We start from the raw sequence: 27,740 nt of genomic DNA on the forward strand, positions 1-27,740 counted from the left end.
GACTAAGATACCCACGTATGGCATCTACTTTGGCTGCCATGCGTTCGAAGCCCACCCGCACCTGTTCAGCCAGATTCTCCTGGCACCCCAACACACAGCGTTGGGGTCCTGTGAGGCAGCCGTGGGGGTGGGTGCTGCCTGCTGTGTGGTCTGTGCAGGGGATGGGGTCTCTTCAATGCAGCTGGGCTGCCCTGCTCCAGGAGGTGTGTTGCAGAGGCTGTCAATGAACTCTTGGAGGGCTTTGGAGTCAAAGGTGTGGTGGTCCACTTCATCATCAGAGAAAAGATATTAAGGCTGCTCTGCAGGAGGTGTTGATTCTCCCTCTGCAATGTGAAAGGGAGATGCAGTATAACAATGTCTTCACATGTATGTTGTCACATTGTACATGTTTTCATACAGACTGCATGACTGTGTACATTGTAGCTGTTTGGGAGGAGCTGCCTATTTGATGAGGGACAGTAGACATTTTAAAAACATAACGGTTTTTGTACTTGTACGTTGTCAACTGACATTTCCCTGCAATGCCAAGTGTGATTGGCCAATTGCTACACACAAGCGGCGCCAGTTGTGTCCTGTGTTCTGTTGTGGATGTGTTGCGGTTTGTACCACATTGTTGTCAATGTTGATGTGCTCTGCATGTTATGTGCGTGTGCGCAATTCGGGGGAGTCGCCCCTGCAGCTCTGATTTTGCTGTCCCTTATCTCTTTCATTCGGTGTGCCTTTGACTCTGTGCTCATGCAGTGCTGAGATGTTGCATACTTGGGTACATTGGTCTCTTGGTGGGAGTTGGGGGCTGGGGCATGGTTTGTCCGCAGATGTACTCTACTAAATTGTACATGTGTGCCATTGTGCCCATCTCCCCCAGTCCCTCCAGTCCCTGGTTGTTACTCACCCTGGTGCTGTTGTGTCCTGTCATGTGTGAGCAGTGTCCGGCCCCACAACTCCTGCCACCATCTCCCCACTGATGACCGTGGACACCATTTCCTCCATCTCATCCAGCTCCTCCTGTGGCACAGGACTCCCACCTCCAGTTTGCATTTCTGCCTTCCGGTTGTTGGCGAGTTTCAGTTTGGTTTTGCGCTCAACATCATTCCAGCACCTCTTGACCTCTTTCTTTGTCCTCTTCAGCACTCCGACTGCATTCACCTTGCCACAATAGACTGCCATAGTCCGTTTTTTGTTGCCAATGACACAGTGGAGGTGATGAACAGTTGTTGATGGTGTTCTACCACCTCCGTTATCAGGATCCTCTTTTCCTGCAGACTGAACCACTTCTTCCCACTCCGGTCCTCCGGGTTTTTTTTGGGGGGTTTTGGTTGTCCGCTATACTTGCTCCGGCAACTTCCATTGTGCTTCGCTGTTCTTTGGCATTTGTTTGTCTTTTTTTCTACTTTTATGGTGATTTTTCCTGCCTGACGTGTGTGAATTGCAGGTCTGTCGCAGGTTTTCGCTGATTTTTATATCGCGATTTGCCTCATTGCAATTTTTTTTGCGTTCATGTTTTGCATTTTTGCGGCATCTCGTTGATTTTATCGCGGACATTTGATGCGTTGTCGCAGTCCTATCGCATGGTACCGACGTGTTGAGAATACCACCTTAACCCAACGTTATTTTCCTGCAATAGACTGCTATGTTGAAAGTTGCGTTAAGCTAATTTTGGGATAGTTATTAAACGGTCTTGAGAATATCCCTCTGTGTATTTAAGGTGCAGCCTGGTAAAATCCATTGGGTGGTGCGAGACCCCAGAGTGGGTTGCTTACTGTGACTCTGCTCCACAGCATGATGTAGCAGGCAGACTAGTGCGAGGCAGTGTGTTCCGGCACAAACATGAAGGGGCAAAATGGTAGCAGCTGCGTGAGGCCTGCAGGGTGCACATGAGAGAATTGGGAGGCACTCAAAAGAGGATAGACTTGAATACAACAGCTTTTTAAAGTCAAAATCATCTAAATAGAAACTGGTAATGCACAGTGGAATAAAGCCACAGGGAGAAGGTTAAGTCGTGATGACTTAGTTTAACCCAAAATATCCTCTCACATATTCCATGAAAGAATGCAGATACAAAGTCAAATATAAGTAATTTAGAGAAAGCGCAAATGATTTTCCCTGATAGGGAGGGCAAAAGAACCCAAAGCAAACCAAGACTATAAACATAAGACTAGGAAATACTCCCCTAAGTGAAGCAGCCCTCAAAATCACTCACAGCTTTAATGAGTAATCTTTGTAATTGTAGTTGTGTTGAGGTATTCTTACACAGTCGTCGTCACAGTAAAGATCCTTACACTTCACAGAATCCTCATGTAGGTTCAAATCTTCTTTATTATAGAGCACCTCATCCACAGAGCTGTGCATTCCCAAGTATGGCTCAAATTACATAGAAAGGAACTTTTAAGTCAGATCATCAACTACCTGGAATGTACACAACAACATTCCAATACAATACAGAGCACATGCAGAAGTTAGAGAGAGAGTTACTGCATAATGGGATTAGAAAGCTTTGGAAACACAAGATGTCTTGGGAGGCAATATGCCCGCTTCTGGATCGTAGCGCACAGTCGCAATTCTACCTTCTCCATCCCTGACCTAGGATGGTGCTCTGAGTAGGATGCTGTGTACCCCTGTAGGCTCTGAACCCCTGACGGTAACGAGGCAGAGAGACTTTGGAACGGTGTACTGCCTGGCGTCTCCAACAGTTTTATTACTCTTCGCCATCAAGTTTGGCTTAGGGAAAATTGGCGCTTTTCTTTCTCAAACGAGAGCAGTAACCGCGATGCCCACGCGCTCCCAAGCAAGTGAAGGAGCAGAATGAGCCGGGGATCAGCAATGAGAATATGCCAAAGAAAGATCTCCCGGCGTCGTGGAAGCCTTCAATGCCAAAGCCCCGGAACATCCTGACGCCGACGTGCGGGAAAACGAAGACACCGCCGTCCTCGAGGACGCTGATGGAGTGGTTGCCAGGCAACGCCCGGCTTCAGCGGCGCAAACTCTTTCGGCTGGGCAGACGAGCGGCAAGGCAGGCAATGGAAAGGACGAGGGAGCCCAGGAATTGATCCTGGATAGTAATGGAACCCCAGACACAACAACCATGTGCAACAAGGACATAATGACAGCTCTCCTTGTGGTGGAAGCTGGCCTGAATACCCCACATCAAACTTTGAGTACGTGGGGAAGTGACCCTAGCCTCGCAAGGTATTAAGATGATTTAAAGGCTAGGCAGCAGCAAGGGGCATCGGAGAGGGAGGGGGGTCGGCTCACCCGAGGGAGACTGCTTTTTTTCCCTCAATGAGGATTCGGAGTCTCTCCTATCAAGTGAAGAAAGTGCAGGGGAAGGCTCGGACACAGGGACCAGTGCTTCTGGCAGGAGGAACACGCAGAAGAAGCAAAGGTCTAAAATTAGAGGCAACGTACCTGGGACCCCCTCGGGTGCTAATAAGAAATTACTTTGGGATTACTCAGCTACCTCACAACTGTATCAGGATGGCACTAACTCACCCTCTCTAGAAGGGGAGGTCGCTTCCAATATCCCCCCTACCTCAGCCTGCCTCACTAGAACTATTCTTTAACACCCTAAAACAGATGCAGGGAGAAGCAAGGGTGGAGAGTCGTAGGGATAGACAGGCAACAAAAAAGATCCAAAATCACTTAGGAAAGTTAACAAACTATATGAAGAAGTAGCGGATAGAGTGACGCAGGTCGAGGAAAGAACAGGAAGGCTGGAAGATGATGTTGGTAGCTGGCAGACCTTCAAACAGGCACAGGAAAAGATTGTAGAAGATGTACAGTGGAAGCTGGAGGATTTTGAAAATCGACTGCTGCGGAACAATATCAGACTACTGGATGTGGCCGCGGGGGCGGAGGGGCAAGATGCCAGGCTGTTTGTTGTCAACTTACTGAAGGGTGCCTTCCCTGAATCATCAACCTGGCAGTGGGAGAACAAGGTTCAAAGAGCGCACCGGTTCCCATTTACACTGAAGAAAGGGCGGGGAGGAACAGAGGAGGGTATGCCCAGATGAATCTTGGTCTATGTGGGCAATTACTTGCTCAGACAGGAAATCATGGACAAGACAAGGCCAGAGTCTAAGCGCTCATTTAATTGCATTACCTTTTTCGCCAGGCCCGACTTCTGCCATGCAACTGTGAAAAGAAGGTGGAGGATTAGGCAATTATTCACTCCACTCCAGGCCCTAGGTTCGGAGGCTTATCTACTGTATCCCACTAGGCTTAAGGTGATCACAAAGGGGCAAGTGAAAATGTTCTTTTCTGAAGTTAAAGCACAACAGTATATGGAGGAGTTAAAGGGTCAGAAGGGTGGCTATACGGTTCGATTTGAAGCATAGGTCAAGGGACCTTGGGACACTTAGGACACATAGGGGCTTCTCCCTTTTTTTTCTTCCTGCCAGTCCCAGAGCACAAGTTGACGGTGATGGGTTGCTATAGGGATCAGGGGGTAAACACTGCAGGGACTAACGGTCATAAGAGAGGGAGAGGGATGCGATAGCTGCAATTCAAAAGCGGTCATTCATAGGTCATGTGTGAGCTATTTGCCTGTAAGGGGGGTGGAGATGGGTTCTGGGGGGGGGCTCTGGGAGGGTCAGGAGTGGTGGAGGGTTGGAGGAAAGGGGGGTTGAGGGGGGAACGTAAGACACACACATTCAAGGCATGCACAGCACACCACAGCACATATATGAATTTTTTCTGTATTTTTCTTATAATTTGGATGGGAAAGTGAGGACAGCAATACAATACATTCTAATGAGTATCCGAATTTTATCGATAAACGTATGTGGCCTCAGCGAGGGTAATAAAAGGCAGCGGGTGGCAGCGCTCCTCAGATCAATGTATTTAGATCTAGCGTGTCTACAAGAGACGCACATTGAGGGGACAAAAAGCTATCTCCTGGAGCAGATGGGTTTTTCAGTACTGGCGTGCACAAAGCAGAGGACCAAAACTCGGGGGGGGGGGGTCGCAGTACTTGCCAAAAGGGTGGACACGTTTGTTAAGAGGAAAAAGGAGGATTAATGGGGGAGGCGGGTATTACTCGAGTGCATTACTAAGGGCAAGACATTTATTTTAGTATCAATCTATGGGTCTACTGAAGATGACCCTGATATCTTCGAATTTCTGGATTCAGAACTACCCTTATGGTCAGAACCTATTATTTGTTGTGGGGACCTCAATATTAACGGGCTGACTGGTTTAGATACAGAGGAGGGGCAGGCATATACCGTCCGTAAGAAGAAGACTTGTCAAGCAATAGTTAACCTGGCATATCACAATTCTTTAACGGATCTCTGGGCCCGGTTCAATCCGGTAGGCACCGGTAGCACATTTTATTCAGCACCACATAGGATCTCCGTAAGATTCGACTACTTTTTAATATCAAACTCACTAGTTACAAGGACACGGATAGAAAAACAACCACAGATAATATCCGACCATACTCCTTTAATACTCACGCTTAAAACGGTGAGGGTTGCTAATAAAGAGAATAACTGGACCTTTGAGAGGGCATTATTAAAGGATGATGAGTATGTTAATCATATGAAGGGGTGGATCAGCATATACTGGGATATCAACAGATGCAGTACCTCCCCAGGCGTCGTCTGGGATGCTTTCAAAGCAGGGGTACGAGGCGAGACTTTGAGCTACACACTACATAAGAAAAAGCAGGAAAAGGAAAGAGTTGAAAGAATTACAAGAACGCTGGCTGAGAGAGAGGAGGAGTTGAATGTAGCTATACAGTTAAAGGTGCCCCTGGAGGATATCCTCCTCAGGATCGCAGTAGGTAAAGCGGAGGTAAGCAAGAGAATTGCAAGTAAAGCAGCAGCCAGTTATTTGGTCAAAAAGGAGAGGTGCTATGATCTCAGTGAGAGAGTAGGGCACATTCTAGGGATACGCACAAGACAGAAAATGGCGGCTGGGGAAATAAAGGAGATCTTAGATGATAAAGGAGACGTAGTTACAGACGCGGGGGCAATACGGGAGGTCTTTAGACTCTTTTATGCTGCACTGTATAACCAAACCCAGATAAGTGTTGTAGCACCCATTCAGGAATACCTAAAAGACATTCTGCATCCGGTTCTCCCTGGGGAAGAGAAGGCAGCTTTGGATCTCCCTATAACCCCAGAGGAGATGGCTACCACATTAAAAAACCTCCCCTCGAGCAAGGGGGCAGGCCCGGACCAGATACCGGCCAAATTTTATAAAGTTTTTCAGGGTGTGCTAAGTGAGGATATACAGGCTACTATGGTACAAGCGCAACAGGGAATATCCATACCAAACTGGGGGGGCCGATATAGTAGTTATTTTGAAAAAGGGCAAACCATCATTAGAACCTGGTTCTTATAGGTCTATTACACTCATGAACGCGGATGCAAACATTTTCTCGGAAATACTGGCTATGAGGTTCGGCAGGGCGATCGAGAGTTTGGTTAGCCCCACGCAGCATGGTTTCATACCAGGAAAGGTAACTACACAACACAAAAGGCAAATGTTTACATTATTTGATGCAGCGGAGGTCTCAGGGGATCCTGTGGCAGCCTTACTACTTGACGCAGAAAAGGCATTCGACAGGGTCTCCTGGGACTACCTCTGGATGGTTATGAGATGGTGCGGTATAGGTGAAGGATATATAGGGGCTATACAGGCTTTATATAGGGACCTGTCAGCCCGACTGAAAATCAACAAAGGATATACTGATCCGCTGCAGATTAAGCGAGGGACAAGGCAAGGGTGCCCTTTCTCGCCTCTTTTATTCGTTTTATATATGGATCCACTGCTACGCAGGTAGGAACGTAATAATAAGAACCCCCCTGTTGTTATGCATGGGCAGGAGTTTAAAACCTTTGCTTACGCAACGACGTCACAATTGTCACATCAGCACCAGTCACTGCTATCAAAGAGGTAGAGGCAGAAGCCCGGGGATTCGGGCTGGTTTCAGGTTACGCGATTCATTAGATCTGGGACGGACAATCCTCTGCTCGGCTACATTACAAGCACAACACTACAAGACGGTATATTCTTTGTATCACGCACCTGCAAGAATAGCCCAGTTGGGGGGGGCACCTCAGGCACTACCTGCCCTCGCTGTGATTCCCTGGAGGCAGATATAATTCACATCTTTGCTACCTGCCTGCAGTTGTACACACTTCATAGGGTGGTTGAGTTGTTCCTTGACAGGTCTCTGGGGATTAAAATTACCCTCTCATCAGTCTTGATTATCCTTGGGGTTATTGGGGTTAATGAAGATGCGGGGGCCCCCATGATGAATTTTTATTTATAGCTATGGCGGTGCTGAGCATGTGTATTGCTAGGGCGTGGCTAGACAAAGTGCCCCCTACTCTACATCATTGGCTAGCCAGACTGCTTGATGCCTATAACTTAGAAAGTGCAATCTATGCAAGGAAAGGTCGTAGGCGTAGAATACTCGGGAAGAGAATCTTGAGACCCATTGAGCAGTGGAAAGAGGGCTTTAACAATATACATTAGGAATGATGTTCTCTTCCCCTCCTCTTAGCTGTTTCTTTTCTTATAACTATTTTCTTTTTCCCGTTATTTTTCTTTTCCTTCCCTTCTTACGTGGTTTTCTTTAAATGTCATATACTGTGATGCATAAACTATGCAAAAGGAATGTATATAATGTAAGGCAATTTGCTATGTGCTGTGCTGTAATACTCGAAAAAATATAAAACTTTTAATAAAGATATAAAAATAAAAAAAGAAAGTTTTGGAAACACACATACCGTGAGATACTTGTGGCTTCACAAATCCTCAGAGGCAGTTTTTGATTTTAAGAACTTCATTCAGCGTTATAGGAGGCACCATGGTAAAGGATTTTTTTGTTGTGCATTAAAGTAAAAAGATTATATTAAGCATCTGGCTTTGCACAAATCCTAAACATTATGTGGTATACTGTCTAGTGGTGGAAAGTCCAGAAAGCAAAGAAGTAAGGGACAAATGTATGCCAGCTGTAACCATGTTTCTGTTACTAATACTCATAATGTCAGCAAATAAGCATAACAGGAGATTGATCTTTATTGTTTTCAATTTACACATTTTGCATGTTGAGTAAATAGTTTAATCTCACTTTTTCAACAGGCCGTTATAAGGTACAACAATGGGATATGCATGAGCATGATTTCCTACCATCGGCTCCTGGTCTGGGAATGATGGTGACTATCACAGCTCCAAATGAGGAGGTAAAACTGTTCTAGTACTGTGAACATTCTTATTAAACCGATTCACAAGCAAATATTATTAAAGTCCAAATTTGCAGGCTTATGTATGTGTACAGCATCTGTGAGCTTTCGTCTTATGGTATTGGGCCCCATTTAAAGTTCAGAGGACAGTGTACTCTATTACAAATGCTCACCAAATGCTCAGTACACCGACTCATTTAGAGATAGGCAGACCTTAAACCCTTGCATGCTCATGACGGCCCTCAGACATCATGCGTCACGGTGGGCATGTGCTGACGATGGCCAGGGCCCATCCGAATCCCGCCCACTATGTAAAGCGCCCGCACAGCGCGAAAATTTGCGGCGCATGCAAGGGGTTAAGTATTCTGGAGTGACAACAAAATACAAAAATGACCCCTACACTCTGGGAAAAAAACTCCTTTTATCAGAAACAAATTCCAACTTTGGAAGTTTGTTTTTGACAAACAATAACATGTAAAAAGTTTAGTAGGTGGCCATCAAAATAGACGGCGGTCAGCTAAAGGTTTTGTACATTTAAGCAAACTGCTGCCATAGCCGTTCCTTTCAATGCAGAGATGGCCGCTGGGTTGGTCTTCTCTAAATCTGGCGAACAGTAGTCCTTTAGAGTGCTAACGGCAAAGGCCTCTGCCTACCTGACCCCATCCGCCAATCTCAGGATCAGGACCATTGTTTTGAACAATCAATTAATTTGGGATTAACATGCTATTAATTTGGGGAATTTATAAAGTGCATATTACATAGTTACCAGAACCTGCAAACATAGTAAGAGCAAAGGGCCAATTCAGAGATTTTCAGCAGCAAAATCATATAGGTGGATTTTAAGTGTGCAGGGTGATGGTTGGTCAGTGATCTTCCAGTAGAGGCTGTACAAAGCCTGTATTAAGCAACTTGAATCTTGTATCGTTTCCGAATATTGGCGTACTAGTACATAGCGTAATTTCCTGTTGTTTATAAGCATAGAGAAATACCTAGAGGGCATATTAGCAAGAAGCTCATTAAAATTATCGCTGTTTTAGCGGCAGGAAACTGCTCAACATGCATATATTGTATTGTGGCAGGTGCTGCTTACAGTATCGCCCGTCACAATGCAATATATGCGGGATGCGACCGCCAGAGTAGGGGTCGCATCCTAATTGGTAGTCCGCCCACCATCCTTATAGACCCCATAGTCTTGAAATATTAAACACATTAAAAACTGACCTATATATTGCTGCATTAATATGTTCAACAGTTACTGTAATGTGACTACTCCAGCCTTTTAAAATGTGTGTCTTGCACTGCATGCGACATCAACTTTTAAGAAACTGCTCTAACCAGGCTTCAGAGAGGACCCACAGTTGCTGACTGCAATCAGTCATATAGAAATATGTGAAGGCAAGTCTTTAAGTGGGATGAAAAGTGATAGGGCCCTCTAAAGGGGAACATGTAAAATACATTTCTGGGATTCCCATAGAGTGCTATCCGACCGGTATTTTGGTTTCTCTCTGAGATGTAATTGCATCCAGATATATAACACAAAAACTGACCTACACCTAAAATCTGTCAGTACAATTGGCTCTGTCAATGGTTGTTAGCTATTTAGGATAAATGAGTAACAGCACGGATTTCTTAAAAATAATTAACCTCGAAAATGTTTCAGTTTCAGTTCTGAAATTTCAATAGTGTTGAGGCCTGTGGAAGGAGGTTTGGCTTTTGGTTATTTGCGCTTTCCGCTAGATATGTATGTCCTTTTTCTCTGCACATCTAGTTTATCCGAGCATCTTCAACCACCTCTCTTTCCTTTTTTTACTCTTCACCAAAGGGCCTTCCTCGCATCTTAACCACCTCTAAATATGCAATATATTCACTCACATTTAAGCAATTTATTTCCTTCTGCCCTGTAAATATGTTGCCATTTCTGCACCCCCTTCACACACATTAACACAGAATTGCAAATACAACTCAAACACATGACCATTGTTCTGTGTGCTCTACAGAAAGACTAACCCACTGACAGGCCCTTTGCTTTGGCTTCAGCATCAGAACTCTCAATCAAGGCCCCTCATAAACACTTGGCATGGCTCAAAGTATGCAAGGAAAAAAATGCAGAAACAGAACATGATTAAATAGCTAACTCTTGAGAAAGGCAAGATTAAATAAAACATGAAATAAGAGAGGAACTAAATCGTTGATATGCACTGGCTTAATGTTTTTAACACTGATTGTTCGTAAATCAATCCATGTTTTTGGCATTAATGTTAAGGGCATGAAGATAGGGCCAGTAATAATGTCATACAGCAGATAACTGTCTACTGTAAGCACGTATCTCTCACTTTGCCCTTGGCTCGGATACTTGGATCAACTTCACAAGGGTACAAGAACCCTGGACTGCTCATCTTTTGGCTTAATTTCACGGGGAACAAATACATCAGCTCCACTTCTAACAGGGCCAGTGAGCCTGCAGTGTCGCAGTGGGGAAGGTTAACGTGGCGAAGGGTCTCAGCACAATATACATAACAGAAGATTAGCATTCTGACACTTACCATCACCGAGAACAAGGCACTAAAATACGAGTGCTTGCATCCACTCCTATGTGTGATGAATGGGAAAGGGTGGCATCAATGCCTGTGAATGACAGACGGCTGCTCTCACGCAGGGCCTGAGACTCCAATGCCCAAAACCATAAGGCTGAAAGCATCACTGGCCTTTAGTGGATACTGCTGTAGACTAGAATGGCAATGCAGGCCTTTAAAGTAGTAAGCCCTGCGTGTGCTCCACAGTTATGATTGTTGATTTACTGTCTGACTTCGATCTCCGGCTTCAGAGCGAGGCAGGTAAGGCAGCCTGGGACAGGCAGCCCAGACTTAAATACATCGATTTGTCTAGAGATACAATCATATGTCTAAATAAATCAATCTAGTTCATATTTCTACAGGAATGTCGAGGAATTTCAAGGGGCGCAGCCCCAGAGCCCTAATGGAGAAACTATCCCTGCAATTATGAAAACTAGACTTGAGATGATAAGAACATATTGGCTTAACTGTATTGATGAAATGGGCAACCTGAATCAGAAAAAAACTTGAGAGGGTGAGGGCAAAGCAATAACATAAAAGCAAGTTTTGGGCATTATGGTACCACATAATATTTGCTTTTTATTTGAGTCATGCTTTACATGAGGCCTAATTTGGCAAAGATGTGAGAACAGAATTCTCTCCAGAAAAGCAATGCATCAAATGACTAACATAAAATACTTTGCAAGGCTTAAGTAAAGTATTTCCTCCTTCCTGCTTTATGACAGGAAAATTAATGAACAGGAAATACTTACCGGAAGTAATAATTATATACAAATTTATACCTAATCCTGCATATATATGTAGTGGCTCCCCTGTTATAAATATACTGATCACAATAAACCATATCTTAAATCACTACTAAATCACATTCAAGTTCATTAAAGATTCTTCTAGAGGCAATTCATTTAATATTTCCCAAAATAAACCTAGTAAAATTCCTCTCTAACACCAAACCTAAAAATTTGAACTACCCATTCAAAACCTAGGTCCTCCATACCATTCATCTTCTAGGCTATGCCATATTTATCCATTCTGCATTAGTGGGACTTCATATTTTTTCTGACTTCACAGCAAACAATTGCTTGCTGTGAAGAGCATCATATTCCAATTCTATTCCAAATAAGAATTCTGTTGTAAATGAAATATAGACAAAATGTTCATTGTCTGTCTTCTTATTTAAGCAGATGCTACAAATGGTGTGATCCCTAGGCCAGCCAGAAACAACAGACTCCGAAACTTTGCCCGGGTCATTATACTATGGGCACACACCAGTTCACCTTAAAGTTACAACACATCTCCTCCCGTTATATAAACAAACAGCCCAAACAAATGGAAAGGAAGTAAGGATAACCTGGAGGAAAAAATAGAAACAATGAAATAAAGAACAACAAGAGGATACAACAAAAGAAAGCCGAATGAACACTTGAACAACAAAGCCACATTAAAATGAATCTCAGTAAACCCAAGCCTGAGTAAAATACTGATTAGATCCTACAATAGTGACTAATCTACTACAAATTACCCTGGAACTTCACAGGCGCCCTTTTAGTTCTACTAGCAGAAGACTTGAGATTACGTACTTCTCCGAGACCAACTCTTCTAGCATGCCCACATTCACCTTTTCCTCCTTCTCGCAAGCTCATGATCTTCTTGCAACACTCTGGGGCCGAATCCGATCCGGTAAATTTACCGTCCTACGAATCGCATTTGAAGCCGTCTCCATACGACTCGTAAACACGCCGAACGACCCGACGAGTATGATCCGGACCGGGGTATCAGGCCGCGAGTCATACGGTCCAGGTCAGGTAAGGGCGATTCGTACAGAAAAGCACACAATCACATTGCACGAGTTGCGGCGAGTACCCCTCCGATCATGGGGGGTACCCGCCGTACACCCAGCGGACATGGGGTATGCGCCGTACACCCTGCGTGCATGGGGTATGGTGAGTACCCCATGTACTCTGGGTATAAGGCGCGTACCCCCCATGATCGCAGGAGTACACGCCATACCCCTGCGATCATGTGGGGTATGCTCCATACACAGGGGGGCCGTACCGTACCTGCTTCGGGGTGAACTCTGCTTTTACAACTGTTTTCAGCTCCCGTAGAAAAAGGGTCATACGGTGCGTACCCGACACGAATCAATCAATCAATCAATCAGTGACACTTATAAAGCGCGCTACATACCCGTGGGGTCTCAAGGCGCTGGGGGGGGGGGGAGCCGCTACTGCTCGAACAGCCAGGTCTTCAGCTTCTTCCTGAAGGAGAGGTGGTCTTGGGTCAGGCGCAGGTCGGTCGGGAGGGAGTTCCAGGTCTTGGCGGCCAGGTGGGAGAAGGACCTTCCTCCTGTAGTCGCTCTTCGGATGCGGGGGACGGCAGCGAGGGCGTGGTTGGCTGATCGGAGGTGGCGTTTGGGAGCGTAGAAGTTGACTCGGCTGTTGAGGTAGCTCGGGCCTTGGTCGTGTAGGGCTTTGTGTGCGTGGGTGAGGAGGCGGAAGGTGATTCTTTTGTTGACGGGGAGCCAGTGAAGGTCTCGCAGATGTCCGGAGATGTGGCTGGTTCGTGGGATGTCGAGGATGAGTCTGGCTGAGGCGTTCTGGATCCGCTGGAGTCTCTTCTGGAGCTTGGCGGTGGTCCCGGCGTAGAGGGCGTTGCCGTAGTCCAGTCGGCTGGTGACGAGGGCCTGGGTGACGGTCTTCCTGGTCTCGGTGGGGATCCACCAGAAGATCTTCCGTAGCATGCGTAGGATGTTGAAGCATGCCGAGGAGACGTTGTTGACTTGCCTGGTCATGGAGAGGGAGGAGTCCAGGATGAAGCCCAGGTTGCGTGCATGGTCTGTCGGTTTGGGTGCGGTGCCTAGGGCGGGAGGCCACCAGGAGTCGTCCCAGGCGGAGGGAGAGGAGCCCAGGATGAGGACCTCCGTCTTGTCCGAGTTCAGTTTCAGGCGGCTGGTCGTCATCCACTCGGCTACCTCTTTCATCCCTTCGTGCAGGTTGGCTCTGGCGGCGGCGGGGTCGTTGGTCAGGGAGAGGATCAGCTGGGTGTCGTCGGCGTAGGAGATTATGCTGAGGTTGTGTTTGCGTACGATGGCCGCGAGGGGGCTCATGTAGACGTTGAAGAGGGTGGGGCTCAGAGATGATCCTTGGGGGACGCCGCAGATGACTTCGGTGGCCTCTGACTTGTACGGTGGTAGGCGGACTCTCTGTGTTCTCCCGTCGAGGAAGGAGGTGATCCACTCCAGCGCCTTGTCCTGGATTCCGACGTTGCTGAGGCGCCGTACTAGGGTGCGGTGGCAGACCGTGTCGAATGCCGCGGAGAGGTCTAGGAGGATGAGGGCCGCTGTTTCTCCATTGTCCATCAGGGCTCGGATGTCGTCGGTGGCGGCGATGAGGGCGGTCTCGGTGCTGTGGTTGGCTCGGAAGCCGGACTGTGAGGGGTCGAGGGATCCGTTCGTCTCGAGGAAAGCGGCCATCTGCTTGTTGACGGTCTTCTCGATGACTTTGGCTGGAAACGGGAGGAGCGAGATGGGGCGGTAATTCTTGAGGTCGGTGGGGTCCGCTGTTGGTTTCTTGAGTAGGGCGCTGAGTTCGGCGTGTTTCCAGCTCTCGGGGAAGATGGTGGTGTCGAGGGATGTGTTGATGATGTCTCGCAGGTGGGGTGCGATGACAGCGTCGGCTTTGTTGAAGACGTGGTGAGGGCAGGGGTCGGTCGGTGATCCGGAGTGGATGGAGTTCATCGTGCGGATGGTGTCTTCGGTGCTGATCGGGGTCCAGGCGTGGAGGGTGGTGGTGGGGGGTGGTTGTTCGGTCATGGTGTGCGTTGGTTGGTTGTTGAAGCTGTTGTGTATGTCCGCGATCTTGTTGTGGAAGTATGAAGCCAGGGAGTTGCAGAGGTCTTGCGATGGGGTGATGTCGTTGTTTCCTGCGCTGGGGTTGGAAAGCTCTTTGACGATGTTGAAGAGTTCCTTGCAGTTGTGTGCGTTGTTGTCCAACCGGTCCTTGAATGCTGTTTTCTTGGCGGCGCGGATCAGCTGGTGGTGTTTCCGGGTGGCAAGTTTGAAGGAGGTCCTGTTGTCCGGTGTCGGTTCCCTTCTCCAGACTTTCTCGAGGGCTCGGCAGTTCTTCTTGGAGCTCTTGAGTTCGTCGGTGAACCATGGGGCTTTCTTGCTGCCGGGTCTGCTGGGCGGGGTCCTCAGTGGGGCGAGTTCGTCCGCGCAGTTGCTGATCCACTTCGTGAGGTTGTCGGCGGCCTGGCTGGGGTTCGCTGAGCTGGCAGGAGGGTGCTGGCTCAGGGAGGTGGCGAGCTGGTCTGCTGTGATCTTGTTCCAGCTTCTGCGGGCGGTCTGTTGCTGGTGGTGGTGGGTCGTTGTTTTCTTGAAGGTGAAGTGGACGCAGCTGTGGTCCGTCCATTGAAGCTCTGTGGTGTGGCTGAAGTTGATGTCCTTGCTGGATGAGAAGACAGCGTCGAGTGTGTGTCCGGCGAGGTGGGTGGGGGTGGACACCAGTTGCTTGAGTCCCAGGTTGGTGAGGTTGTCGAGCAGGGTGCTGGTGTTGCGGTCGTTGTTGTTCTCCAGATGGAAGTTGAGGTCTCCCAGGAGGATGTAGTCAGCGGAGGGGAGGGCATGTGGGCTGACGAAGTCGGCGATGTCCTCGCTGAATTGTGTGCGTGGTCCAGGGGGTCGGTAGATCAGGGTGCCTCTGAGGGTGGTGTTCGGGTTGGTGTGGATCTGGAAATGCAGGTGTTCGGCGGTGGTCAGGGAGTTGTCGGTGCTGGTCGTGAGACGGATGGTGCTCCTGTGGATGATGGCGATGCCTCCTCCCATCTGGTTGGCGTTTCGGTCCCTCCGGACGATCTTGTAGCCCTCTGGAATGGCGATGGCGATGTCGGGAGCTGAAGAGGCGTTCATCCAGGTCTCCGTGAGGAAGGCAACGTCTGGAGCTGTGGTGTCGAGGAGGTTCCAGAGTTCGATGGCATGTCTGTGGATGGAGCGGGTGTTGAGCAGGATGCACTTGAGGTGGGTACTGCTGGTGTTCGGCTTGGTGGGTGCTGGTGCGAGGCAGGTCCGGATGCAGGTGAACTTGCAGGCGTGGCAGCTGAAGGGTCCGTGGGTACGTCGTGGAGAGGCTTGATGGCATTCTGGGAGTCGGCCGGTGTTGAGAGCGGTGAGGGTGGCGGCGGAGTACGTCAGGCGGGTCGGTCGGGGTCTTCGTGGGCCAGGGGTCCTGGCGCTGGTCGCGATCCGGTCGCGGACGGGCGTAGACGGGCTTACCTTTGGCGCGCCTTCGGCGCACAATCGGCGCGCCCGCTGCGCGTGACCGCTGCGCGTCCGCACGGTCGCCATTTAAGGCGAAGTGCGCGGGTGGGCGGAGCAGCTGGGAGGCGGGAGCGGGGAGGGAACAGAAGAGAAAAAGGGGCGGGGCCAATGTCGGTGGCGGGAAGCGAGAGCGGAGGGCGGCGAGGTAGGCGGCCAATCAGGAAGGAAACTGGACACGGCACAGGGGATACAAAGAAATTAACAGGCACAAATTTAGGGCAAAACAAATAAAAACGGCAAAATACGCGAGCAGACGGCAGAAACAGACAAGCACAAATTTAGGGCAAAACAAATAAAAACAGCAAAATACGCGAGCAGACGGCAGAAACAGACAAGCACAAATTACGGGCAAAACGAGGAAAAACAGCAAAATACGCGAGCAGACGGCAGAAACAGACAAGCACAAATTACGGGCAAAACGAGGAAAAACAGCAAAATACGCGAGCAGACGGCAGAAACAGACAAGCACAAATTTAGGGCAAAACAACTGGGAAACCAGAGGGGAGCGACCACGGCGTCAGCGAGGCCGGCGGCGAGGCAGAAGGCAGGCAGAGGGGAACACACGCAGCAGCTGGTGGCCGTGCGGCGCGGGGGTGTCCCACAAGTGGTAATCGTGGTAATCGTACTTGCTGGGTCATATAAACCAGCCGCGAACCATACAGAAGTCGTGTACAGCGGGTTCCGAGTGATACTCGTACTGGGATTTAATTTGTGCGGTCTCTGTACGATTCGTACGGAGTCGAGCTCCTGGTACGAATCGTACTTCGTCGTACGTACGGGGGACGTTGCAGGGTACGATTCGTACGGGAAAAACGCTCCGAACGGCTATTCGGAGCACTTTTTACCAGATCGGAATCGGCCCCTCTGTGTTCATCATCATCATCAAGCTACTATACACCTCCTCTTCTACCTCTGTTCTCTTGCTCTCCACATCTTACTCACCATCCTTCTGATACAACGCAACCCTCTTCCTGTTCCATCTCTGTCCGTTTTCCAGATCCACCTCATCTTCACTTCAATTTAAAAGGCGCCCTGGATTTGGACAAATGATGTCTACCAAAACCATACCTTACCTTCACCCAGTCTCTAACAGAAAATCTAACCCTATGCCTTTTACTTCCATACTTCCCACATACACCCTTGTAATCTCTACCCAGACAAAATCTTGAGTGAGTACTTCCTTGAACCACTGCAGCACCTCATTCCTGGAAGTCTTCGTCTCAAGAGCTCAAAAGGTCAGAAGCTGAGGGCAAAATGCTCACATGCAAAATACGCCCACTCATAATCTTTCAGGATATTATGCCACTCTAACCTGCTTTTGCCTGCCCTTTCAATTATATTGATTAATCTTTGGTTTACCTTTCCCACCACTCATTTAGAGTGAGGATTGCACTCCGTAGTCCTAATGTGTTGCATCCTAAATTCCCTCAAAATGTCTTAATCTCATCAGAACATAACTAGATTCCATTATCTGTTACCAACCATCTAAGCACATCGTCTCTGACAAACAATCTTCTGAAACCCCAGATGGTACTTGATTTGGTAATTTATCTGATCCATGCTATTTCAATTCACTGACTATACACGTCCACAAGTACAACAACAACGCATTTGCCCTCCGTTAAAGCCGGCATGGGACCTATAAAGTCCACTGAAACTCTCAGCTATGGTGCACTCGGATCCGGTGTTCTGCTGTTTTCACTGAATCAATCATCCCTTAAGCCACCATCTCACTCAGAATATTCTTTCTGTCTAAATGGTATAGCTCCATCCTCAAATTGATGCTATGGATGTTCCCCTCCAGCAAGCCCAATACATCCTGAAATATCAAACCTGTATTGCCCACAATTTTTTCATCATTAGTATCCTCCACCAGCATCACTTTTTTCACTCACTTGAGACTGATGATAATATGTAAGCTGATATGTTGTGTGTTGTGTCCAACCTAGAAAAGAAGGACCAGACTTAGCTATGCACACCTTACTTTAGTATGTCGGTCTGTAAACTCAATCTCACTTCACATGCAACCCAGGACATCTTGACTCCTCCTTTGACAACCCTGTAACCCCTATATGCAGCATGACATGTCTTTGACTCTGAACCATGGTGCACACTCCCACACTATGTGCACGTCATTTTGTTAACCACTTTATCCATGGATGTTGAAACACCTTTAGTCTGTTTTAATGAAGTTTTCATGTCTACATAAATCATTTCACCCTCGCTACCTTCATTTCGCCTAGTTACTGCTCCTATCTCTACTTTTCTCCTTTGTTCTAAATTGTCCATTCCCCTCATAATAGAACCAGATTCCTCCACTATTTTTACAGTCTCTATTGATTCCTTTAAAGGGGATTGGGGGCAGACCATAACTATTTTTTCATATTTCTTCAGGAATACTGTGCAATCCATTGGTCTTTTTTAATAAGTTCTTCAGACATTTTCCAAACTGGCAATTTGATCCTTAAATTACGTAATCTAGCCACAAAACCATTTATTGTGTCATTGGGCCTCTGGGGTTGCATATACAACTTGTGCCTAACCGTGGCCAGGTTAACTGAGGTTAACTCAGTCAGTAAATTCTAGTCTTTGCTTCAAGGTAGATGTCCATATTGTCATGGCCCTTTTGACCCTTAGCAAGATAATAAATGAAGATAAATTGACCCTCTTTACTTAGGGCGCAGATTAGCAAATACATTTTCTATTTTAACAGAAGATAACGTCATAGACTGTTATGAGGAAATTCTCAATTACCTCAACCCATTTTTCAGAGACAAAGGGTGGCAGTCTTGTTTGAGCTAGAAAACGAGGAGGCTGGATAGTACCTGGCTTGAGACAAGTGTAGTGGTGGAGGCTCATGCTACACTGTGTGGATGGCCGCACGTGGGGCTCAAGCACACGTCGTAAGATGCTGGTGGTTACAAATGGGCACTTGTATGTCACCAAACTTCAAGATACAGGAAGGATCTGATTTATGGTTAGCACGCTATATAATAAAATATAATAGGTATACTTATCCCAGACGTTTTGTAGCTACTCCACCTTCTGAAACATGGCCGGGAAATAAAGCCTGTAATTCCATGGTTTCTATCACTATTAACTAACGCTGCCTCCTGACGGCTGGCCAAAAACTATACCAAATATGTTGTGAATGAAACATAGTCATTCTATTTAAGCAAATGCTATAAATTGTGTTATCCCTAGGTAAGCCAGAAACAATTGACTAAGGGCCAAATGTACGACCCATTTTTGCATGCGCAAACAGGTTTGAGACCCATGTACAAACCTTATTTAGCAAGTCACATTTTATTTGTGACATGCTAAATAGGATTTGAGACTCGCTATTAGGAAGGGGCGTTCTAAGGGCATCCCTTCCTAATAGCAACTCGCAGCCCTCTGTAAGAATGTTTTATGACCGCAATTGCGGTCACAAAACACTAGCAATTTACCACCCTCTTCAAGAGGGTGGTAAAGTACTCGCACAAGGGATGGGGTCCCCAGGGGAACCCTTCCCCTTTGTGAATGCAGGGGAAAATATTTTTTAGGGGCAGGCAGTGGTTCCAGGGACCACACCTGCCCTTTAAAATGAAATGAAAACTTTCATTTTTCCTTTTTTTAAATGCATCCTGTTATCCTTTAAGGAAAACGGGCTGCATTTTTCTTAAAAAACTGCTTCATTTAAAAGCAGTACCAGACATGGAGGTCTGCTGAGCCCAGCTGGCCACCATACCTGAGAGGGACAGCCATTCCCAATGGGGTCGCAAATTGCGAGTGCCTCATGAATATTGATGAGGCATGCAATTTGAGACCCCAATTGGGAAATGCAAATCAATCAATCAATCAGTCAATTTATATTGCGCGCTACTCACCCGCTAGGGTCTCAAGGCACTGGGGGGGGGTCCGTTATTGCTCGAAAAGCCAGGTCTTGAGTTGCTTCCTGAAGGAGAGACGGACCTGGGTCAGCCGTAGGTGGATGGGGATGGAGTTCCTTGTCTTGGCCGTCAGGTAGGAGAAGGATCTTCCTCCAGCTGTGGCTCTGCGAATGCGTGGTACGGTGGCGAGGGCGAGGCTGGTCGATCGTAGCTGGCGGGTGGGCGTGTAGAAAGTGAGGCGGTTGTTGAGGTACTTGGTGCCCAGGTCATGGAGAGCTTTGTGTGCGTGGGTGAGGAGTCTGAACGTGATCCTCTTGCTGACGGGGAGCCAGTGCAGGTCTCTGAGGTGGGCGGAGATGTGGTTGTGGCAGGGGATGTCCAGGACGAGTTGTGCGGAGGCGTTCTGTATGCGCTGGAGTCTTTTCTGTAGTTTGGCTGTGGTTCCCGCGTAGAGGGTGTTCCCGTAGTCCAGTCGCTGGTGACAAGTGCCTGGGTGACCGTCCTTCTGGTTTCGGTGGGGATCCATCGGAAGATCTTTCGGAGAATGCGCAGGGTGTTGAAACAGGATGACGAGACGGCGTTGACTTGTTTGGTCATCGAGAGGGAGGAGTCCAGGATGAAGCCCAGGTTTCGTGCGTGGTCTGTTGGCTTGGGGGTGGTGCCCAGGGCTGGGGCCACCAGGAGTCGTCTCAGGCAGAGGGGGATGGTCCCAGGATGAGGATTTCCGTCTTGTCTGAGTTCAGTTTCAGGTGGCTGTTCTTCATCCACTCGGCGACGTCTTTCATTCCTTCGTGTAGGCTGGCTCTGGTGGTGGCGAGGTCGTTGGTGAGGGAGAGGATCAGCTGGGTGTCATCGGCGTAGGAAATGATGTTAAGGTTGTGTTGGCGTGCGATGGCCGCGAGGGGGCTCATGTAGACGTTGAAGAGGGTGGGGCTGAGCGAGGATCCTTGAGGTATGCCGCAGATGACTTCGGTGGCTGCGGATCGGAACGGGGGGAGGCGGACTCTCTGGGTTCTTCCGGCGAGGAGCGAGATGATCCACTCCAGTGCCTTCTCTTGGATTCCGGTGTTGCTGAGGCGCTGTATTAGGGTGCGGTGGCAAACTGTGTCGAACGCTGCAGAGAGGTCCAGGAGGATGAGGGCAGCTGTTTCCCCTTTGTCGAGCAGGGCTCTGATGTCGTCAGTGGTTGGAATGAGGGCGGTCCCGGTGCTGTGGTTGGCTCGGAAACCGGACTGTGAGGGGTCGAGGGATCCGTTCGTCTCGAGGAAGGCGGCGAGCTGTTTGTTGACGGTCTTCTCAATGACTTTGGCAGAAAAAGGGAGGAGCGAGATGGGGCGGAAGTTCTTGAGATCGGTGGGGTCCGCTGTTGGTTTTTTCAGGAGGGCGCTGAGCTCTGCATGCTTCCAGCTCTCCGGGAAGGTGGCGGTGGCGAAGGAGATGTTGATGATGACCCGGAGTTGGGGTGCGATGATGGAGTCAGCCTTGTTGAAGACGTGGTGGGGGCAGGGGTCCCTAGGGGATCCGGAGTGGATGGTGTTCATCATGCGGGTGGGGGCTTCGGTGTTGACCGGGGTCCAGTTGCAGAGGGTGGTGGTGGGGGGCGTTGGTTCGGTGGTTGGGTGCGTGGTCTGTGCGCCGAAGCTGTTGTGTATGTCAGGGATCTTGCGGTGGAAGAATGAGCGAATGAGTCGCAGAGGTCTTGCGAGGGTGTGATGTTGTTGTTTCCGGCGCTGGGGTTGGAGAGCTCTTTGACAATGCTGAAGAGTTCCATTGCTGTTGTGGGTGTTGTTGTCCAGTCGTTCTTTGAATTTTGTTCTTTTGGTGGTTCAGCTGATGGTGTATGCGGGTAGCGTTCTTGAGGGCTGTCATGTTTTCTGTGGTCTGGTTGTGACGCCAGGCTTTTTCGAGGGTGCAGCAGTTTTTCTTGGATGTTTTGAGTTTGTTGGTGAACCACGAGGCTTTCTTGCTGCCGGGTCGGCTGGGTGGGTTCTTCAGAGGTGCGAGGTCGTCGGCGCAGTTGGCGAGCCACTGTGTGAAGTTGCGGGCTGCTTCGTTGGGGTCCGTTGCGCTGGCGGGAGGGTTCTGGCTGAGGGAGGTGGTGAGCTGGTCGGCTGTGATCTTGTTCCAGCTCCTGCGGGGAGCCTGTTGAGGGTGGTGGTGGGTCGTGGTTCTCCTGAAGTTGAAGTGGACGTAGCTGTGATCGGTCCAATGAAGTCCAGGGGAGTGGCTGAAGGAGATGTGCTTGCTGGAGGAGAAGACGGGGTCAAGCGTGGGGCCGGCGTAGTGGGTGGGGGTGTTCACCAGTTGCTTGAGTCCGAGGTTCGCGAGGTTGTCCAGTAGGGTGGTGGTGTTGCTGTCATTGTTGTTTTCCAAGTGGAAGTGGAGGACCCCTAGCAGGATGTAGTCAGAGGAGGCGGGGCGTGCGGGCTGATGAAGTCTGCGATGGCTTCGCTGAATTGGGTGCGTGGCCCCAGGGATCTGTAGACGAGAGTGCCTCTGAGGGTGGTCTTGGGGTCAGTGTGTATCAGGAAGTGGAGGTGCTCGGCGGCGGTGAGGGTGTCGTCGGAGTTGGTTGTGATGCGGAGGGTGTTCCTGTGGACGATGGCGATGCCTCCTCCAGTCTGGTTGACGCGATCCCTCCGGGTGATCTTTTATCCGTCCGGGATGGCTATGGCAATGTCGGGGGCTGAGGAGGTGTTCATCCAGGTTTCCGTGAGAAAGGTGACGTCTGGTGATGTTGTGTCGAGCAGGTTCCAGAGTTCAACGGCGTGTCTGTGTACGGGGCGGGTGTTGAGCAGGATGCACTTGAGGTGGTTGTTGCTGGTGCCTGGCCTTTCAGGTACGGTGCAGGTCCGGAGGCAGGAGAAATTACAGGCTTGGCAGGTGAAGGGTACATGGGTGCGTTTCGGGGTGGCTCGGTAGCAGGCGGGGTTCCGGCCGGGTTTGAGTGCGTTGAGGGTGGCGGCGTTCTAAGTCCGTCGTGTGGGCTGGCATCGTCGGGGGCCAGGGGTCCTGGCACTGGGCGCGGTCCAGGCGCCAACAGGCGCAGACGGGCTTGCCTTTGGCGCACCCGCTGTGCGTGTTCGCTGCGCGTACACGTGGACCTCCGCCATAAATGGGGAAGTGGGAGGGAGGAGCAGCTGGGAGGCGGGAGCGGGGCGGCGAATGGGAAGGTGGCACTGGGGAGAGGGGTCGGGCTGCAGGGGAGCAGCGGCGGGGATCAGAGAGCGGGGGGAAAGCGCAGGAAGCCGGAGGCGAAGGGGTCAACTGGCTAAAGACACGGGCGGAAGAATCAGGAGGACAGAGGCGCAAAACACAGGGCAGAGCCCAGAATCCCCAGCTGCAGGAGCAGCGGCGATTCACGGGCGATTCGCGGGCAGAGAGGTGCAAGGACTACAGAACTAAGAGTCCTCAGCTGCGGGAGCAGCGGCGAGCCTGAGTGTAGCGGCAGTAGCGGGGGGTGCCAGGGCACACTCACGGGGGAGTCTGCGCAGCGTGTGGAGTGACCGGCCCTGGAACAGGGTCAGAGGTCACAGATCACTGCTGCGTGGACTCCGCCATAAATGGCCAAGTGGGAGGGAGGAGCAGCTGGGAGGCGGGAGCGGCGCAGCGAATGGGAAGGTGGCACTGGGGAGAGGGGGTGGGGCCGCAGGGGAGCAGCGGGGGGATCGGAGAGCGGGGGGGGAAAGCGCCGGAAGCCGGAGGCAAAGGGGTCAACAGGCTAAAGACACGGGCGGAAGAATCAGGAGGACAGAGGTGCAAAACACAGGGCAGAGCTCAGAATCCCCAGCTGCAGGAGCAGCGGCGATTCACGGGTGATTCGCGGGCAGAGAGACGCAGGGACTACAGGACCCAGAATTCTCAGCTGCGGGAGCAGCGGCGAGCCTGAGTGTAGCGGCAGTAGCGGGGGTGCCTGGGCACACTCACGGGGAAGTCTGCGCAGCGTGTGGAGTGACCGGCCCTGGAACAGGGTCAGAGTGTCTCTGACAATGTTGTACATTGACATTAGCGACTCGCAAATTGTGACTCGCAATTATTCACAAATTACGAGTCTCTAATGCCAATGGTCGTGCATCTGGCCCTCAGTACCTTCAACAGCATCCTTCAGTGTAGTATAACACCCTAAAGTAGAATGCCCCTCAAGCATAAACTGCTCACCTTAAAGTTACAATAAGTTCCAAAAGGATCAGGGGAGCAAACGAATTGTGACCCGGTCAGTCTCTGTGTCCATCCAGCAAATTTGACCACGGGGGCATAAAGCAAGCCCCTAGTGCGGGGTGTGGGGCAACTTTCCGAAAGGGCCTCCTAACCTTTAGTGGGCCTTCATTCAGGCCAAGACAAACGTATATCTATGAGATACTGGGTACCCAAGGGCACCTCATCACATTCTGCAAAGGACAGCCTTGTAAGAAATTGCGTTATTGGGGTTGGAAGCGCCAGTCAGGCAACAACTACAATTCATATACTGTAAAAGTCACTAATTTAACCTGTGCATAACCCTATGGTAGCTTGCCACATAAGCAGTGAGGATTAACTTAGAGGCAAAGTGTAAAGTATTTACAGAGCACACACACAGTAATAAAGTGAAAATATAACACAAGAACAATCCCAAACCAACTCAGAAAAATGGAATGAAGTTTAATAAGAAGATACCTGAACAAGAAAAGTCCAATCAGTAGAACCAGCCATATGCAATTTTAAAGTTTTTAGTTAAAATAGCGCCTCAAAGCACCAAGCGCCACTTGTGGTTATCTGGTTGCGGTGGACCAGGGATAGTCACACGCTCAGGCCAATCCCTATGGAGCACATGTAAGACAAAGGGAACAAGCTAGTCCTGCTGAAGAGTTACCTTTTGAGTTCAACGTGAAGAGTTTCATTTGCGGTGGAGGAGACTGCGAGGAGCAGGTAGAGCTTCATGGATTGTCATCGCTGTAGCGTGAACAGCAGGCTGAGCGTCGCGGGCTTTCATCATCCTGGCACAAATAGCTTATAAGGTGTCATGGACGGTTGTCGCTGTAGCTTTGCACTGGTGGTCACTGTGGGCTGTCTTTGCTGTAGTGCGATGTGCAGCTCTTTCATTGCCAGCTACCACTGACAGTCGCTGTAGCACAAAGAGCAGGTCCCACCACAGCTTCTCATTGGCGGTCGTCGTAGAGGGCAAAGTCTTGGCACAAACAGACCTGTTTGCTGTTGCAAGGGGCCCAAACTTCAGGATTTTCACATTTCTTGCAGAGGAGTATACTCTAATGCCGGAAGCTGGGGAGGCACCTCCTGAGGATAAAGGACTCACTCCAGCAGTGGCCAGCGGAACTCAGTCAAGTCCATTTGCAGCTTGTCAGCTGGGCCTCTGCAGCTTGTAGCTCACACAGGAGATGAACCAACTGACTCATAGAGTCACTCTATGTTAGCATGGTATGAAGGTAAGCAGGTCCAGTCTTCCATCTCAAACAGCAAGGCAGTGCCCAAGCAGCAAGGCAATCCTTTGGTAGCAGGCCAGGCCTTCTTCTGTAACTTCCAAAGGTCCACAAGTGTTCCAAAGAGTGGTCCTGGAGGTTCAATTATCTACCTAGTGCCAGTCTTTTGTCAGAGGTCTCCCTGTACCACCCCCTCCCCTGCCAAGGCTACGACTGTCTGCAGGTGATAAAAGGTAGGCAGGTCAGGTGTAAGATTTATTTGTATGGGTAGGAGGCAAAGCCCTTTGAAGTGCAAGTTGGGCTGAGTGCAGCTCCTCCCCAGTCGGGTAATTCTTGGGTATTTGAAGCATTGGACTTTTTTGAGCATTTTTTTAGACAAGGGATTTTGTACATTGGGTTTGGGGATATTATGATGCTTATACAAGTATAGCGATGCACGGGTGCGAGGTTGGTTCATGGAAGGGTGAATAACTGGGGGCAGTATGATCATTTATTTGATACAGACATCTTGTTTTGAACAGTTGATTTAGACGTCCTTTTTTGTTCATTTCAGTTACCCCTGATGAAGGGGCATTCGGGCCCAAAATATATAGGGTGGATTTACATGAGCCTACTTAATATGAATGGTTCACCACGTGTCACTGTTGTAAGCCCGGATGTGCACACAGAAGGCATTTGAAAATGTTAAATAAAGAATCATGGTGAAATCACGCTGTCTTCTAAGTGATTGATAACTCATGGATTCATTCTGAAATAAGGTTTTGATACAGTTATTGGTTCACTATTTGGATTACATTTGGAGTACTACAAGAGAAGTAGCCTATTGTGAGGAAAAAGTCCTGCACCAAGCAGTGCGACAGTGTAAGCTACGCACCTTTTTTGGACGTTCTTCAACATTCCCGTGACTTATGGGATAGATCACGGTATCTGCTTTCACGCAATTATCTAGGTACATATATTAACAAAGTCGCTTAAGGAAAGGAGTGCATTCTTTTCATTCCTCTTTTTGCACTTTCTAAATGTAACATTTTCTGAATAGTCACTTAAAATCTGTTAACGAGGGTTTTAAATTACATTTAATTTGAGTATAAATAGAATACAAGTCACCCAAAAGGTGGGCCCTAAAGTCTCATATGGCAGGGACATGTGCACATGATTGCTTAAGTTTTACATATGATAATAGTAGAAAGAACTCCTAAAGTCATTTTTTAACGTGTTAAGTCCTATTTCTCCCATTGACTAACAGCTATTTACCTTATTGCATCTACTAAGTGATAAATGCCTCTCTTCCTGCAGCCGCTGGAGCCGGGAGCCCTACTCTCCCCTGCCTGCTCCTTGTGGGCAAGGCGTTCTCTGGTGGCTGCCATGCTTTTTCCAGACATGGGCACAGGGAGAGGGGAGAGATCACCACCACTGGGGGGGGAGTGCGGCGCCGCTCCCCTGTCCTTCCAAGCAGCCCCTGGGGAGATGGGGCCCTTAGTGGAAATGGGGATGGGGTGCAACATATGCCCCATCCTTGAGTAAATTAAATTCTTGAACCTGCTCGACCCCCAGGTCCTGGCTCACCCCAGGGGTAGATTAAGAAAGAGCGACGGAGCCCCAAGCACTACGTCGCGGGAACGGTTGCCAAACTTTGTAATGACTTAACACTGGCTAATTTGGCGATTGTGCTCGATCATTGGCTCATTTTACTGCTTGTGGCAAGCTCTAGCCCACAGGTGCAGTTGCAGCAGACCTCCAAAGCGGTGTAGTCCATATTTTAATAATAATTAAAATGGCACCAAAATGACGAAAATTCTACAAGTAGAACTGGAGTTAAAAAATATTAACGTTTAAATAAAAAATAGTGCCACAAAGCTACAACTGCCGTGATCTGGTCACGCTAGACCAAGTCAAAAGTCAAAGTCAAAAGTTTATTATGATTTGGCTCTCAATGAGGGCCACATAAAATAACATACATGTAAACATACTTAAAAACACAAACTTAATACAACGACTAAACGACCACTTGTTATATGCAAAATTACACTCATTAACATCTCACCAGAATCACATTAATAGATATCTAAAAATTCTTTAAAATATTTAAAAATTCTAAAACAGAACATTTCATTAGGGGGGCAGAGGAGAGCATTAAAAAACATTTTTACATTCGTAATTCCCATTTGTATACAGATTGGTTTTATCCATTTTTTCCTCAATAAGTACAGGCCTGGGCAAATAAGCAGAACATGTTTAAAATCTTGAACGGCATTATTACAAAAATTACACACGGGGGACACTCCATACCACTTTGCAAGTAATGTATTTAGTGGAAGCAAATTGTGGCGAAGGAGGTACCATACCCTACGGACACCATGCGGAATGTTCCA

General features: G+C 48.8%; 1 protein-coding gene across 1 annotated transcript in view; it reads left to right on the forward strand.

Annotated features, from left to right (window-relative positions):
- Positions 1–27,740, forward strand: part of LOC147725549 (transmembrane emp24 domain-containing protein 11-like) — a 147,695-nt gene that overhangs the window by 28,931 nt on the left and 91,024 nt on the right. Inside the window, exon 2 of the mRNA XM_086964241.1 lies at positions 8,095–8,195. Within this exon, the coding sequence (XP_086820367.1) occupies positions 8,095–8,195 (101 nt within the window). The remainder of the gene's footprint in view (positions 1–8,094; positions 8,196–27,740) is intronic.

This window comes from Lissotriton vulgaris, chromosome 3_2 (assembly GCF_964263255.1).
Source record: "Lissotriton vulgaris chromosome 3_2, aLisVul1.2, whole genome shotgun sequence".
Taxonomy (NCBI): domain Eukaryota; kingdom Metazoa; phylum Chordata; class Amphibia; order Caudata; family Salamandridae; genus Lissotriton; species Lissotriton vulgaris.